This window comes from Barbus barbus (genome assembly GCF_936440315.1).
Source record: "Barbus barbus genome assembly, chromosome: 16".
In the NCBI taxonomy this organism is placed as follows: domain Eukaryota; kingdom Metazoa; phylum Chordata; class Actinopteri; order Cypriniformes; family Cyprinidae; genus Barbus; species Barbus barbus.
Window position 1 is genome coordinate 27696739 of NC_136744.1, and position 15505 is coordinate 27712243.

Consider the following 15505-nt stretch of genomic DNA (forward strand, 5'->3'; position numbering starts at 1 on the left):
GATTGGGGAGCATTTGGGGGACATATTGTGGAACACACGCACATATTGCTCAGGGAGGCTTCAATTAAGAGAGCGGCAGTGCTCACCCGACGGCAACGCTGACCCGGTGACATCCTGTTAAACCTCACTTCCTGTCAGCCGGTCAGTGCTCAGTGACAAGCAAAACACAGCTGAGACGGGGGTCACGTGTGTATATAATGTGAGGGGTCCGGGGCCTCAGGTGTGTAGTTAAGCACTCCCATTTGGACTCAATCCATATGGGCTGTTCTGAATTCTAATGAGGTGATAAACTCCTCGTGTCAATTCCATTATGAGCAAATTCATTTCTTGATTATGTGTAACAGTGACGAGACAAACTCTCTCCCATGAGACTTTCTGCCATTTATGATTTTATTTTCCAATACTCTACTATGAGACTGCTAACTAAGGTCCTGATTTTGACCAAATGAAGCCCAAAATTCTAGTAAATTTAACATTTCAACATACTTTTAAAAAAGAGAAACAAAGGGAAAAACAGTTTAAAGCCATTATATATCTTTTAAAAACTAGAATGTTTTTCTCATTATCCTATTTATTTATATAAATAATATATGATATAAATAGTATATATATACACATACATACATTCATACATACTGTACATACACACTATAATATATACTATATATATTTATTTATTGAAAGTTCTTAAATTTCATGAAATATAAAGTCAAATATTTGTCAGATAAAATATTTTATACATTTAAAAAAATGGGAAATATGCCAATAGTACTATACAGCACTTATTTATTTATTCATTTTATAAGTATATAAATTAATAGTGATATATTTATTCATAGTTCTTAAATTTCATGAAATATAAAGTCAAATATTGGTCAGAAAAAATGTTTTTTATTTTATATTTTTTCTGACACACACATAATATAGGCCTACCAAGTGTACTTTACAGCATTTATTTAAGCCATCAAATAGTTTCTTGTGGTGTGTGATTATTTTGGCGGCCCCTACAGGCCGTCAGTGCAATGACAGGCGTTTTCGCGTTTCATCATAAATCTTGATCCTTTGCTGTTGCCTTACTACGCAGTGTAATTTGAAAAATATTTTAACTAACATATTTTCTCTTTATATCGCAAGTTACTGGTTTATATAACTCTTACAATCATTAATAAATTATTTTCACTTTGTTTAACGCGGTGTTTATAAATATTATTTTGACGCGCTGGTGAGGTCAGAGTTCAGGCTGTACGGATGTCGTCATGCGCTGAAGATGGCAGACGGGTGAGTTTACAGCACATACATGTTCACTTTGTCGTTTTAATGCACGATATAAATAATATGTTGTCATTTAGCAACATTGATTTAACTCTAAAGAGTGCATATCCGCAGTAAAGAGATGTTTGTGACCTTTTTTAAATGATGGGTGTTATTGGCGGATGTGAAGGAGGAAGTCAGGCGGGTTTGTTTACAAAAATATCACAGAGTCATGAACAAAAACAGACATGTTAACGCCATCGTTATTAATTATAATATTACTAATATAACCTAAACAGGACGTAGACCATGTATATCACAGTAAAGAGATGAAATGGCATGGTCAGATATTGAAATGAAGGACTCATAAAGCTCATATTCACAATCACATCAAATATGTCGTTGATCAAATCTAATAAAAATGTTTATATTTTTTTTAAGAATTATAGTCACGATGATATAATGCTATTTTCTTGACATTGTGTAAATAAATTATAATTTATTAAGTTTATGTTCCTTAGTTTGACCAGAGGATAGTTCTTTAGAAAGAGAAATGCTTTCTTAAATTACAACACAGGCATTTTTTTGTTTGTTTTTAAGTTATATAGTTCTAAGGAGACTGCATGCCAGAAGTATGTACCCGTATGTATCATTTGTGATGGTTACTAATGATTTGAATCATGTTTGATGATCGCAGGGAAGGAGGATGGTGGGGAGGCTGGCTGACACAGAGCTTCCAGGCCGTCAAAGACAAGGTGAGACACATCCAGACCATCATCCAGATCAGATCCAGTGTGGACGTATCATATGGATAATGTTTTAGGAATCTCTTAGGAAAAGCAATGATTGATCTGTACTTACAAGCAGTGGTAGAACTTGTGAAACCATTAGATGCAATTTTTTTACATTCTCTTACATTCTTATCCACACGTTATCAGCATAATAATATTATCTTTTATGACATAACCTTTATTTCATTCTTAAACAATGTTTAATTCCAGTTAGATTAAAATACATAGCAGATTTTTATTGTGGAGTCAAATTTATAAACCCAAATGTAGATCAAATAATTTTACTGATTGCTGCATGTAGTCATAATTAGTACATTTGTTTACTTGCGTAATAATATATTGCAAAAAATGTTTATTGATGCGTAATGTGTCCATTACCGTGCATCACATTTGGTTTCAGTCCTGCCTAAATTTGTATTAAAATTAATTTGTATGAATATTTAACATGTATTTTTATGATTATAATTTTTTAAATATTAGTGTTCATAAAGTTAATATTTGCATGAATGATTTAATAATAATTTACAAAATCTTTGTGTCGATTTGGCTTCAGCTCTGCCTCTATTTGTTTTATTTATATGGATATTTCATGGTTATTTGAATGAATAGATTTTGAAATGAATATCAGTGCTCATAAAATGAATATTTCTATGAATACCGATCATAAAATGATGGGTTGTCTCAACAGTCAACTGAGGCGTATGAGTTTATCAAACGGGACCTGACAGAATTCTCCAGCGTGGTCCAACATGACACGGCATGCTCCGTTGTTGCGACAGCGAATGCCATTAAGAGCAAACTGGCAGTAAGAAAACAATTTTACAACACACCAAAACAATGTTAATGCTTACCTTCGTACCTTGTTTAGTCTTCAGTGCTAAAGCCAGACATCATTCCTGTAGTTTAGTTTACGTGGAGGCAAACCCTAGCCACAAATTATAGTTTATATGCTATTTTGCTTTTTTAGGTTGAAAATTCATCAGAGGCCACGGAAAAGGTGAAGAAAGGCATTTCGAATATTCTGGGTGTGATCACAGACACTTTGGCCCCTCCCCAAGACATGACCATCGACTGTGACGTCATCACGCTGGTAGCCACTCCGACAGGCACAACAGAGGTGTATGACAGCAGCAAGGTCAGCCACATCCACATAGTTTAAAGAAATAACAGGTTAAATACATACTTGCATAGTTACATGTATAATTAAATACATGCCTGCTGTATTTCCTCTCAGGCTCGACTCTACAGTCTTCAAGCAGACCCTGCTACATACTGCAATGAGCCTGACGGTGTGTAAATGCTTCATGTTTTCTCTATATCTCAAACAGGGATGTGTTTTGAGAGTTTTAATGTATATTCCATGTATTTTTCTCTTTCCAGGCCCTCCACAGCGGTTTGATGCCTGGTTGTCCAGTTTCACATTGGAAGAGAAGAAAGCCGAGATCTCTGAACTGTTGGTCAACAGCCCTGCCATAAGAGCTCTTTATACTAAAATGGTATGATGCAAACTTACTGACCACGATTCATCTGTGCATGTAATTCCACGTAATAAAATAATTAATTTGCTTGTGTTGATGTCAGGTGCCGGTAGCAGTGGCTCATTCAGAGTTCTGGCAGCGGTACTTCTATAAAGTGTTCCAGTTGGAGCAGGTACAGCAGATCTGTGTCTAATACTGACCCTTGAGCTGAAATCAGGCTTATGAGCTTATCTGAACACACACAGCTCAGATGCTCAAACAGCATAATGACGTCAGTATGAGTCACAGGAAACTTACCAGCACAATACTTTTCTTTTGTTGAGGTTTCATATTTGTTCTTAGGTGTGGTATCAAACAGGCATTCAGTTAGTTAAAGATTAACATGGTAGCTCCATCTGCTGGTCATGTATGTATATGCAATTGGTTTGCAGGCTTTGGATATACGGCAGCTGTTCTTTTTAAAGGAACAGTTCAGACAAAAATGAAAATAGAACAAAAAGGAGAGAAATATGCACAGATCAAGCACTTTTTACAAGCAAAAACAATCCACAACAAATGTGTTCTAATGAACTACAAACTCAACTGATCTTGGATGGCCTGAGGTTAAGAACATTTTAAGCAAATTTTTATTTATTGGGTCCCTCATTGTTAATACAGTAATCAAAGACCCCTTATACAGGCCCTGTTTACAATTATGCTATTCCAGATGTTTCAAGAACTGTATGTTCTTCAGTAAAAACAACAATTGAGTGGAAAAAGCCCCCTGGTTGGTCTAAAAATGCATCTGTGCATCCAATGTATTGATTAAGGATTTAATAAGTTATTATAATTTCTATAAAAATATCTAGTATGCTACCATTTATTTTGTAGCCAAACCATTTTCATTTGAAAAAACCCACCAGATCCAGAATTCCAGCACAGAAGCACTCATTTCTGTTTGTGACTTTGGTGCAATATAGCGGACAATAAGTGTTTGTTTGATTTAAAGCAATAGTTCACCCAGAAATTTAAATTCTGTCATTTGCTCACCCTTATGTCATTCTAAGTCATTATTGTGGTTTCAAAGAACAAGAGATACCCTGAATTTATAGTGTAGAGATGGCCGTTTAATGAAACTCAAATATAAATATTCTAATATATTGAGATACTGGATTTTGACTTTCATGAGCTGTAAGCTCTAATCATCAAAATGAAATGTCTTTACATGTTATGAATGTAAAATATATATGAAAGTTTAACTTTTTGAAATGTTACAAAAAATGCAGTTTTTCACGATATTCAATTTTTTTTAGATGCACCTGTATATATATATAGTGGCATTTTAAGTGGTTGAACCCTTTAATGTGATTATATTTTATAAAATGGCTCAGCATCTTGTACCTTATTTATTAAAAATGTGTGTGTCTGTAGGAGGAAGCCAGGAGAGTAGCGCTGAAGCAGAGAGCAGAGCAAACGGATCATTCTGAGAGCCTTGGTTGGGAGGAAGAGGACGAAGAAGGTTTGGCTAAAATTATCATAATTTAGTGCTATTTATTTGGATTTTTAGTGGAAGGTGTCAAGCATACTAACTAGTTTAACCTTGCTGTTTATTTGGTTTAAAAGGCAAGAGCCTTTGTGTTCCTTAATTACTATCTCTTCTCTCTCTCTAGGTGAGTTTCTTGGGGCCACGTCTTCATCTCGACTAGATTTCACGCCACCTGTCAAAGAGGCATGTGTCCCTTCGGTAACAGTAGAGGCCACCCCTGAAAGCTCCTCACCCTCTCAAGTGGTGGTTTCCACCAGCAACGTAGCAGTTGACGTCACTCCCTCCATGAGCAGCGACAGCGTCAGCTTCCCCACCCAGATCGAGAATAAAGCGGACTCTGTCACCATCAGAGTCACGCAGCCATCGCCCGCTGCAGACGAGGTCTCTCAGAAGCTCTCAGAGGCCAGTCTACAGGGGACATTCCCAGAGGAGCGACCCTCACAGCGTGAAGAGACCGCCAGAGAGGACGGAGCTCAAGACCTCCGAGTGTTTGAGCTCAACTCAGACAGCGGCAAATCCACACCCTCCAATAACGGCAAGAAAGGTGAAACAATTTTTGAATAAAGACATTTTTATTTATTTTTTTAAACATCAAAACATAGCATTTGATCTAGGGATGTTCATTTTGGTTATTTTTCCTAACCGACAACCGATGCTCGTTAACCGATTATTAACAGTTAACCGACAAGATTATTTTAAATTAGAACTGAATTAAATTATAAAGAAGTGTCTGTGCCCCGTTAAAAATACTAACATTTGTTTTCCGGAGATTCATTTTACATGCGCAAAAAGTATCTATCATCTATATATATATATATATATATATATATATATATATATATATATATATATAAATAGGCCTATACAAGAAGTATATTTTTACCTAAATAATAATTTAAGAAAACGAAAGAAAAACTGTGCAACAAGTAGCCTATGCAGAGATTTGGTTCATTTTTGTGCTGCGCGAAAGGAAACCAGACGGCAGAAATCGGCATCCTATTTTTTAGGTTTATTTTACCATAGCGCAAAGATTTGTTTTTATTGTGAATGTACACAAATAAAAGCAAACCTTTTACAATTCCGATTATCTTCATGACTAAAAGGAGTATTTGCTTCCACTGTTAGAAGTGGAAAAAAATCAAGTGATTGCTTGATTTGCTTGATTGAAGAATCAAGTGATTGCATGCGCGCACACAGTTAAGCATTCTACCTTGACAATGCAGCCTGTTCATTATCATTATAAAAAACAATCAGTCAAACATATGGGGGAAAAAAACACACTGCTTCGTTTAAATATGTAGTAAAATATGTGATGTTAAGCGTTATCACTGTACCGCCGTGAAGTTATTCAAAACATTTAGTTTTACGTGGATATTGGAACACGAGTGAAGTAGGCCTACGTAAAAGGTAAATAATAGGCTATTTTGGCATTCAAATACATCGCGAATACGGAAACATTTGATTTTGTGTCGAACGAGAGATTTCAGTTTCGTTTTAGCCTAAATTTATTCGCATTGGTTTGTCTTATATTTAGCTATAGCTTCTTAAATTTTTAATTCTTGTTCTTTTCTAAATAGCCTATACTGTTAATTGAAAGGATTTGTTGTGGAGTGAGGGGAACTAAAATAGCCTAGCTATGTTTACAGTGTTTATTATAATGTTTGTAATTCGCGTCGGCCTATTTCTGAATGAAATAATAAAATGCGACTTATAGGCAACTTGTTTTTCTCTCTTTAAAAAACTTTTTATATATATATATATATATATATATATATATATATATATATATATATATATATATATATATACACACACGCATGGCTTATTTTAACCATGCAGCAAACCTTTTAAAATATTTTGATCAATTACTGAAAAAAAAAAAAAAGTGACTTTAAACCGTTTAACTGATTGTATCAATCGGTCAAAATTCTTATCGGTTGGTTAACGGTTAAATGGTTAAAATGAACATCCCTAATTTGATCAAAAGTGACAGTCTAAACATTTATAATGTTCCAAAAGATTTCTATTTTATATAAATGTTGTTCTTTTTAACTTTCTGTTCATTGATAAATCCATAAAATAATAGATTAGCATATTTTGCTTTCTGAAGGATCATGTTACACTGAAGACTGGAGCAATGATGCTGAAAATTCAGCTTTGCCTAACTAGAATTAATTACATTTTAAAGTATATTCATACAGGAAAGTTATTTAAATTGAAGTAATAAGTGACGTGACATTCAGCCAAGTATGGTGACCCATACTCTGCATTTATCCCATCCAAAGTGCACACACACACCGTGAACACACACCCGGAGCAGTGGGCAGCCATTTATGCTGCGGCGTAGGTTCGGTGGAGGTTGGAGTTGGAGGTTCGGTGCCTTGCTCAAGGGCACCTCAGTCGTGGTATTGAGGTGGAGAGAGCGCTGGACATTCACTCCCCCCACCTACAATCCCTGCCGGCCCGAGACTTAAACCTTTGGATTACGAGTCCGACTCTCTAACCATTAGGCCACAACTTCCCCTAATATTTCACAATATTACTGTTTTTACTGTATTATTGATCAACGAAATGCAGCCTAGGTGAGAAAATCTTAAAAAAATTCTTAAAAAAACCCCCAAAAAACTAAACCCTAACTTTTAAAACGTAGCACATAATATGAATGAAGTATTGAATTCTGATGTTATGTCTGCACTGTGTTTGTGCACATGTAGGTTCGAGTACAGATGTAAGTGAAGACTGGGAGAAGGATTTTGATCTGGATATGACAGAAGAGGAGGTTCAGATGGCTTTGTCTAAAGTAGACGCAACAGAAGAGGTTTGTGCTTCACAACAGCTAATCAAGTAGAAATGGTGAAGGTCTTTACACTATGTTTAGAAATAATACTATTTACTTGATATTTTCTGGCTGTGATTGGACAGTAACTAGACTGTTCTTTTCTTCAATTGGTAGATGCTTTTATCCAAGATAAAGAATTAGTTTGACTTAGTTTAGATGTCTTGTGCATGTTTATGCACGCCCAGTTCAAAGTTCTTGTTTTAGCAGATTAGTCGATTGATATGCGGTGTAGGATGCCTCTTATCTGTTTTCTGCGACTCATCAGGATGCTTTAGCATTTACAAGTCAAGTGACCTTTATTTTTATAGTGCTTTATACAATACAGATTATTTCAAAGCAACTTCACGGTATAAAACAGAAAAAGAACAGAAACAATCATGCAAACTTCATCAAATATGAGGCAAATTCAAATTCTGCTGTATATCAGCTCTAATAACACTATAGTGTCATTATTCAGCTCCAGACAGTTCCGTTCAATAACTGTTTAAAGTTCATCAGTTATGAAACGAGTTCAGTGATACGTAGCTTTGCTGAAGACAGCAGTGTTGATATTTATCTTGACTCAGTTCAGTGTTCAGTAAGTGTCAATGTTGCAAGATTTGTCAATTAAGAGCAAACTAGATTCAGATATGAAGTTCTACAGAAGACAATAGTGTCAATATTCAGCTCGATTCAGTCCAAGTTTGGCTTGATATCACATCAAACCTTGCAAATTATTATTATTAGTGTTATACTTTATTCTCAAATTATTAATGTTAACAACATCAGCATTGTGTGACTTTGAGTATAGTGTGTATTAACATGTAGATTTCTAATTGTCATGCCATTCAAATTTCATATTAAGAAATTCTTTTAACCCAAAAAGCAAATTATGCTCCCTTCGAACTGGTTGTCTTTTAAAATACAAATCTTGTGTAATCCCAGGCTATCTGTAATCAGAAGCACATTTAAAACTGGAATATAATTTAATTTCATTCACGTGTTTCATAAACACAATTCTTTTTGGATCACAATCCGCCATCAAAATGATAAATTTAATTATTCCAGCTGCTGTGAGAAAAGGCTATGAACGATCTGTCACCTGCAGGATCCTCACATGCGATAGCCTAGTAGCCAGGACATCTTTTTTGTTTAAAGACGTGACACTATTTCAACAAACTATTTACCCGTCTAAATACTGTAAAGCTGATGTAAAGCCACCCAGCTTTATATCAAGCCGATGTAAAGCTGTATTGACACAATTTGCATTGTTAAAAGCGCTATGCAAATAATATTGACTTGACTTGACGTATTGACGCAGTGCCATGCTTGAATTTCCTGCGAAAACCTACCCGAACCGTAGAAAACATTATTATAAGCTAACCGTTGTGAATCGGGCTAAAGTAATGCGATAGTTTTGAACACTGGCTGGTTATGTACTTGCTCAAATACTGATTTCGGATCATTTTTAACCAAAAAAAGTTACGGACTGCAGCTTTAAAAAAAATAAAGTTTTACTTTAGTTTTACTTGCAATGTGGTCATAAGCTTGTCTGACCACCTTCAGATCGCGTTTGAGTGATTCGATCACAAGGCATTTCGGATTTTTTGCTGTCCATTTGTGATGTGATCACCAGAGAGGAATGGCAATACCAGGTGCAGTATAAATTCAGTTTTCATTATTTTATTTCTTTACCAGTTGGAAGATGAGGACTGGGAGAACTGGGAGTGAGAATCTGGTGGAGGGAATTCTGGCCCGATATCTACGTGAGACGTTGCTGTTCCCAAAGTGAACCATGCTTAATATATAGAACTCCTAGTCTACGGCCACACCTGCTCATTCAACCTGTCCAGTGAGCGGGTCACCTCCTGCGAATGAAATGCTAGCTAAACACGTGTCCACCAAGCAGTGATGTGAAGTGTGATGAGGTGATCTGGTCTCACTCTGGCTGCCCTGAAAATGACCTGCGGTGAAACACTAAGACTGATCAGAAGAAGCACCTATCAGTTAATGATCTCGCAATGCCATTTGTACCTGCCGTATGTACATTGATGTTATTCTTCTTTGGATATTTCAGTGGGAGAATGCAAATTAACTGCCGGGGGACCTGATTAGCTGTAATCTATTAAGATGTTCATCATTCTTATAGGATTAGACAATAATCCTTCACATGAAAAAATATATATAGATAAATTATGTTTCTTTTTTTTTTTTGGCATATAGGCTTCTTTTTTAATTTAGCTTCTCTTGAAATGCTAACACCTCTAATCTTATGCAAGTTATTCTAGCATTGAGAATGGAAATGGAGAGATGCTTCATTCATTCTGCTGAAGCTCCATGGCCTTGTTCAGTGTTGTGTGGAATGAAAAAAATGTCATGCAAAAATTACAAAAAAAAAAAAAAAGTACTTTGACTAAATGCACCTGTTGTTCCTGTGCTGTCCACTTTTTTTCCCCTGTCTGTGTCTTCATCTTCTCATAGTCTGAAATTGTAAATGTGATATATCGGTGCTTAGCATTTCATCCAGATGGTCATGGGTCACTTGGCTTACTCTAGGTAATATTAAGATCAGTTGAGTTCCCATTTATTTGACACTTAAATAATACTTTGTATCAATATAGGATTAAATTGCAGGCCTATGTTTTGGACGTTTTTTGTTTTTTAAGGTAAGGCTCATCTTTTGGTGAATACAGCCTCCAGACTGACTCATATCATCTATAAAGCTCTTGCATGCTGCATTTCTACAGTTTTTCTCTAGACCTTTGCTTTGATCGTAATCATATAGACATATAAAAGAAAATGGGTCTCAAGCTGTCAATACTTTTTACAGTTATATTGGCCTCTATTTTTCCAATGAACATCACCATTAAAAGCAATATCAAGCAAATTGGTGATTTGTTTGAATAGCCTTTTTTATTTTTAGTAATTTAAAACCACAATATTGTGCTATATATTGTACATACTTTGAAGACTTTGAATATAGCATGCAACTCACTTTTATGCTAGCTGTAAATTTGTTTTTGTTTTTCTTCAGAAAAATGGGTTGGAATGGCACGAGTAGCTTTTTATTATTATTATTTTTTATGGGTAAACTGTTTAATTAGTGTGATTTTAATGTATTTTAAACAGTGCAAGAAGTATCCAGAATTAAGTTTGTAAGTATGCTATTTTATTTTAAAGCATGGTCACATTTAAGAATATATGGAGAATTTTCACAAACGAAATCCAGTCATTTCAACAGATTTCCCCACAGTTTCTGGTCACGGTTTGGTATCTCTTAATGCTTTGTTTGAAAGTGACTTCTGTGAGCTGCGCTTCATACATCGATACACTATTAACAATAGACAAATTTCATTAATGTGAACATTTTGCGTGTTGTGTTTTTGCAACGTGAAGTGACATTCAGCCAAGTATGGTGACCCATACTCGGAATTCGTGCTCTGCATTTAACCCATCCAACGTGCCCACACACACAGCAGTGAACACACACAGCAGTGAACACACACAGCAGTGAACACACACACACCGTGAACACACACACACCGTGAACACACACCCGGAGCAGTGGGCAGCCATTTATGCTGCGGCGCCCGGGGAGCAGTTGGGGGTTCGGTGCCTTGCTCAAGGGCACCTCAGTCGTGGTATTGAGGGTGGAGAGAGCGCTGGACATTCACTCCCCCCACCTACAATCCCTGCCGGCCCGAGACTCGAACCCGCAACCTTTGGATTACGAGTCCGACTCTCTAACCATTAGGCCACGACTTCGACGTATCGGATTGTTACAATGGAGACCATTTAAAATCAGAAAAAAATCATTTTTTTTCAAGGTTTGACTTCACATCTAGTTGCTTAGAAGAATAATGGGTTTTCTAAATGAACTGTCAGGATGAAAACTAAACGCATTGGGATGATTCTGAAACGTAGTCACACTCTGAGCGCAGTGAAACACATTTTCATTTGGCTATATGCTCTGTTTCTGTATGTGCCTTTACATTCAGAAACAGAGCATATAGTCAGATGAAAATGAAGTAGCTTATGTTTTATCGAGAGATGGTGAAAACAGCGGCTGAAGTTATCAGTCTTATTGCATAGAACAATAAAAAATTTGCCTAGCCAGAGGCTTAAAAGAGACCCACAACACATTGATCTAGCTATTAAACTATTCTAAATCTAATTTAGGTATTAATAGTCTGCCGAAACGCTTATTAATATTCATAAGGCTGGGTTTGCCTTGCAGGCACCTGCGACTCTGTGGAAACAGGGAGACTTGTGATCTAAATATACCTTCAGGAGAAACATCTTTAAGCGCACATTATTAAAACATAAGCCTCATTTATTTTAGTTGTTTTAATCAATGCAGCTGACATTAGCTGCAATACATTTTAACTGTAGTCTGAAATGAGTTTAAACATAGTTTCTTTTAGGGACAGCAGATGGCAGACTTGACCCAAACCTGTGGTTAAAGCAGAGCAGGTACAGTGCATAGCAGCCCCCCCCCAAATAAAAATAAAACAGGTTTTTTAGTAGTTTATGGAAGTGATATTAATATTGTTTTAAGTTATGGCTTGGTTGATAAGTTTAATTTCAGCTCAGTTTCTCATTTTACAGCTTACTGATGTTAGTATGTAAGGAGTGTTTTTTTGTTTTTTGGCATACTTTATGGCAGTGTTTGGCTCATTTACATTTAAAAACTAGTGTATGGTACAGTACTAAACTTAAAAACAGTGCCGCACTGTTGTCACAAGGCCTCACTATGGCGAATGTTTAATTCAGTGATTGGTGTACAGTCATCTCAGAAGTGGTTATTTTGCATTTTTTTAATCTAATTTCATGTAATGTGTGCATCTCAACTTTTGTAAGTCTGAAAAAAGTAAAGAAAATAAGATGTAGCTGTAGAATAGCTGTTGACTATCACTAGAGCTATATCTCAGTTTACCTATCATGCACGTTTTGGGACAGGCTGCATTTAAAAGTTAATGAGATACACACTCATTAACATATCTTAAGATAAAAGTTCACCATGTAATTGCAGATTAAATAAATATTTTTTCATCTGGTTCGATATTGATTATTAATCCATAAAACCCCTTTATCTAAACCTGACTTTCCCAATCGTCTGTCTCAATTGTATGCTATGTTTGTATTTTTTTTAACAAAAAAATTATATATATTTTTTTTTATTTGTGTTTGTATTTCTGAACCAAAATGTAGGTTGTGGTCCATATTAGTTATTGTAGTGTGCATGAATCGGCACTTAGTAGTAGACCATCCAGGTACCTTTGGAATACTTATTTCTGCATACTAGAGTTTAGGACATACAAATACTATTTAGTATTTAGGTCGTACATGAGTTGGGACATAACATAGTTCTAGTTGAATGCATTGCATTGTGGGATACTGTTCTGAGCAGTGTGTTATGTTGTATATTGCACATTGGCTAATGGAATGTGCAAAAATAAAGGTGGTTAAATAGTTGCATGAAAGAAAATGCCAATCATAATTTAGTTTGCAAATATTACAGTGACATCATTCCTGTGAGTTATATTTTGAAAGTTTGAAAAGTCCATGAATCTTGGTCAAAAGGGAAATCTTTAGATTTTACATTTCTCAAAAATATGAATATATGAATAGACCGTTCACCTTAGATTGATTATCTATCAGACTTGTCTGTATGTAAGTGGTTCAAGTTGAATTAACTGCAGTTCATTATGTAAAGTAAATTCAAGAAATGTTTGTATGTTTTGAGAAAGTGTGATTTTAGTATTTGAGCAGTAGTGAGTTGGAAAGATGTTGAAAAAGAGAAACAGGCTGAGGCGTGGCGGCTCGTTATCCCATTCCTAGACATTTAACCAAGCCCATTAAAAATAATGAGATTCTTAATGAACTCTTCTCATCACTCTTTAACTTTCCTGTAAATCTAAAACCTTTTCAGTTAATTTAGCCGTCTTCAGCCTTTCACTTCTGCGTTTTAACTTGAAGAGTCCTTCACTGTTTTACACACACACACACACACACACACCTGATCGCTCTTCAGATCGTGAGCTTTGAACAGCAGGTTTGTGAAGTGCTTCTGTCTGAATGCTGGTGATGTTGGCCTGTTTTTGTTCTTTTCAGCATTCACTGGGCTTATCAGAGTTGAGAAGGACAATGAGATATGAGTGACTAGAACTTTGGCTCTTTCTCTGTATTTTCACGTTACTTCACATCGCATTGTCATACTCGCGTGTAAATAGCATAAAGCAATCCTACCTGCAATATCTACTGTAATATAAAGAGTACAATATAGGGTTAAATACGCTTACGTTTATGCATTTAGCAGATGTTTGTATTCAAAGCGACTTGTACAAGAACAACAAAAGCAAATCGTTAAATAGCCAACAATATTTGGATGATGATTACATTTTTATATATATATATATATATATATAATCACCACTTTTCAATATTGAATGATGTAAAAGTATACATACAAACCTTTTTTTGAGTGTTTTGAAGCCTGCTTCTTTTGTATTAGAAAAAAAAAATGTTTTTGAAAATCACAATCATTGGATAAAGTCGAAATGATGACAAAGTCTATGAGATAGTACGTCATAATTTAGAATTTTTTTTTTAAAGTCAGAAGTTTATGGTAAAAATGTATAATTATGAACAAAAAAAAATGGACATAAGTATGACTAATTTTGTTTGTCCAAATAATTTTGGTAAACCATTATTATTTTTTATCAAGTCTTTTTATCTCAAAATAGTGACTTATCTCACAAGTTTGACTTTTTATCTCATAGTTATGACTTATTTTAAAATGATTATGAAGTGATGTAATTTGGCTTCTATAATTTTGCAACATGCTCAAAGAAAACAAAAATATGGAGAGAACCACATACAATATTGAAAAGTGAATATATATATATATATATAGTTAGTTACATTTAATAAAATTTATAATCCCAATATTGTTATTGCTTATATTATTCTCTGTGAATAAAACATGTAATGCTGCCTGAATTTGGCCAAAAGAAGGTATATTAGATAGCAAGACAATTAGCCATTGTGAGATCCAAAATGTGTTGAAAGTGGCTTTAATATACCCCAGTAACATTCAAAATGAATCCGTTATTGTATTTAACAAATTTAGAAAGCTGACTTTGGTGTAATGGTTTGCGTCTGGTTTAGTAGTTCAGATCTGACCGCACTGGCACACAGTGGTCTACATCACTTAGGCTGGCATCTCATTTGGGTTTGCAATGCAGAGGTTAGCATCAGTTGTATTTAATTTACCTGCCATGCCTTTGCCAGTGTTTGCTTTAGGTATAATCAGTGTGAGGTAGACGACGTGGCAGAGATCTGTGTTTGTGTGGCCTGACAGCACTGAGAGTAAATCTCTAAAGCTCGAAGAGGGCAGCCTGTGATTTTCTCCATTGGTTTGGCATCACTCTTATGTAATGTTGTCATTATTTTAAGCTCCTGTTGCCGTTTAAATGTCAAATTTACCTTTTACAACTTCAGTTTAAATGTCAGGTTGAAATCTCACGAGGGAACCCTCAAGCAGCTCTTGTTTGCAGCTCTTTCACTTTTTGAAGTTTGTCAAATTTCTTGTCTTTATTTTTTTTTTTCATTGGGTTCTCTTTAAAAATCTACTAGGTAA

At 35.3% G+C, this 15505-nt stretch overlaps 1 protein-coding gene across 2 annotated transcripts; it reads left to right on the forward strand.

Annotated features, from left to right (window-relative positions):
* Window positions 1-1236: 1236 nt before the first annotated feature.
* Window positions 1237-10753, forward strand: bsdc1 (BSD domain containing 1; the record flags this gene model as incomplete). 2 transcript variants are annotated; one of them, XM_079436585.1, is made up of 11 exons in its annotated part: window positions 1237-1278; window positions 1949-2006; window positions 2731-2847; window positions 3010-3177; window positions 3277-3331; window positions 3423-3538; window positions 3624-3692; window positions 4931-5018; window positions 5170-5589; window positions 7760-7863; window positions 9562-10753. In XM_079436585.1, 11 exons carry the CDS (start codon window positions 1268-1270, stop codon window positions 9592-9594), a joined length of 1239 nt encoding a protein of 412 aa, XP_079292711.1. In that variant the 3' UTR covers window positions 9595-10753. The 2 variants fall into 2 exon arrangements, with proteins under 2 accessions (XP_079292711.1, XP_079292710.1); XM_079436584.1 differs by lacking the exon at window positions 1237-1278 and having other exon boundaries at window positions 1932-2006.
* Window positions 10754-15505: the final 4752 nt, after the last annotated feature.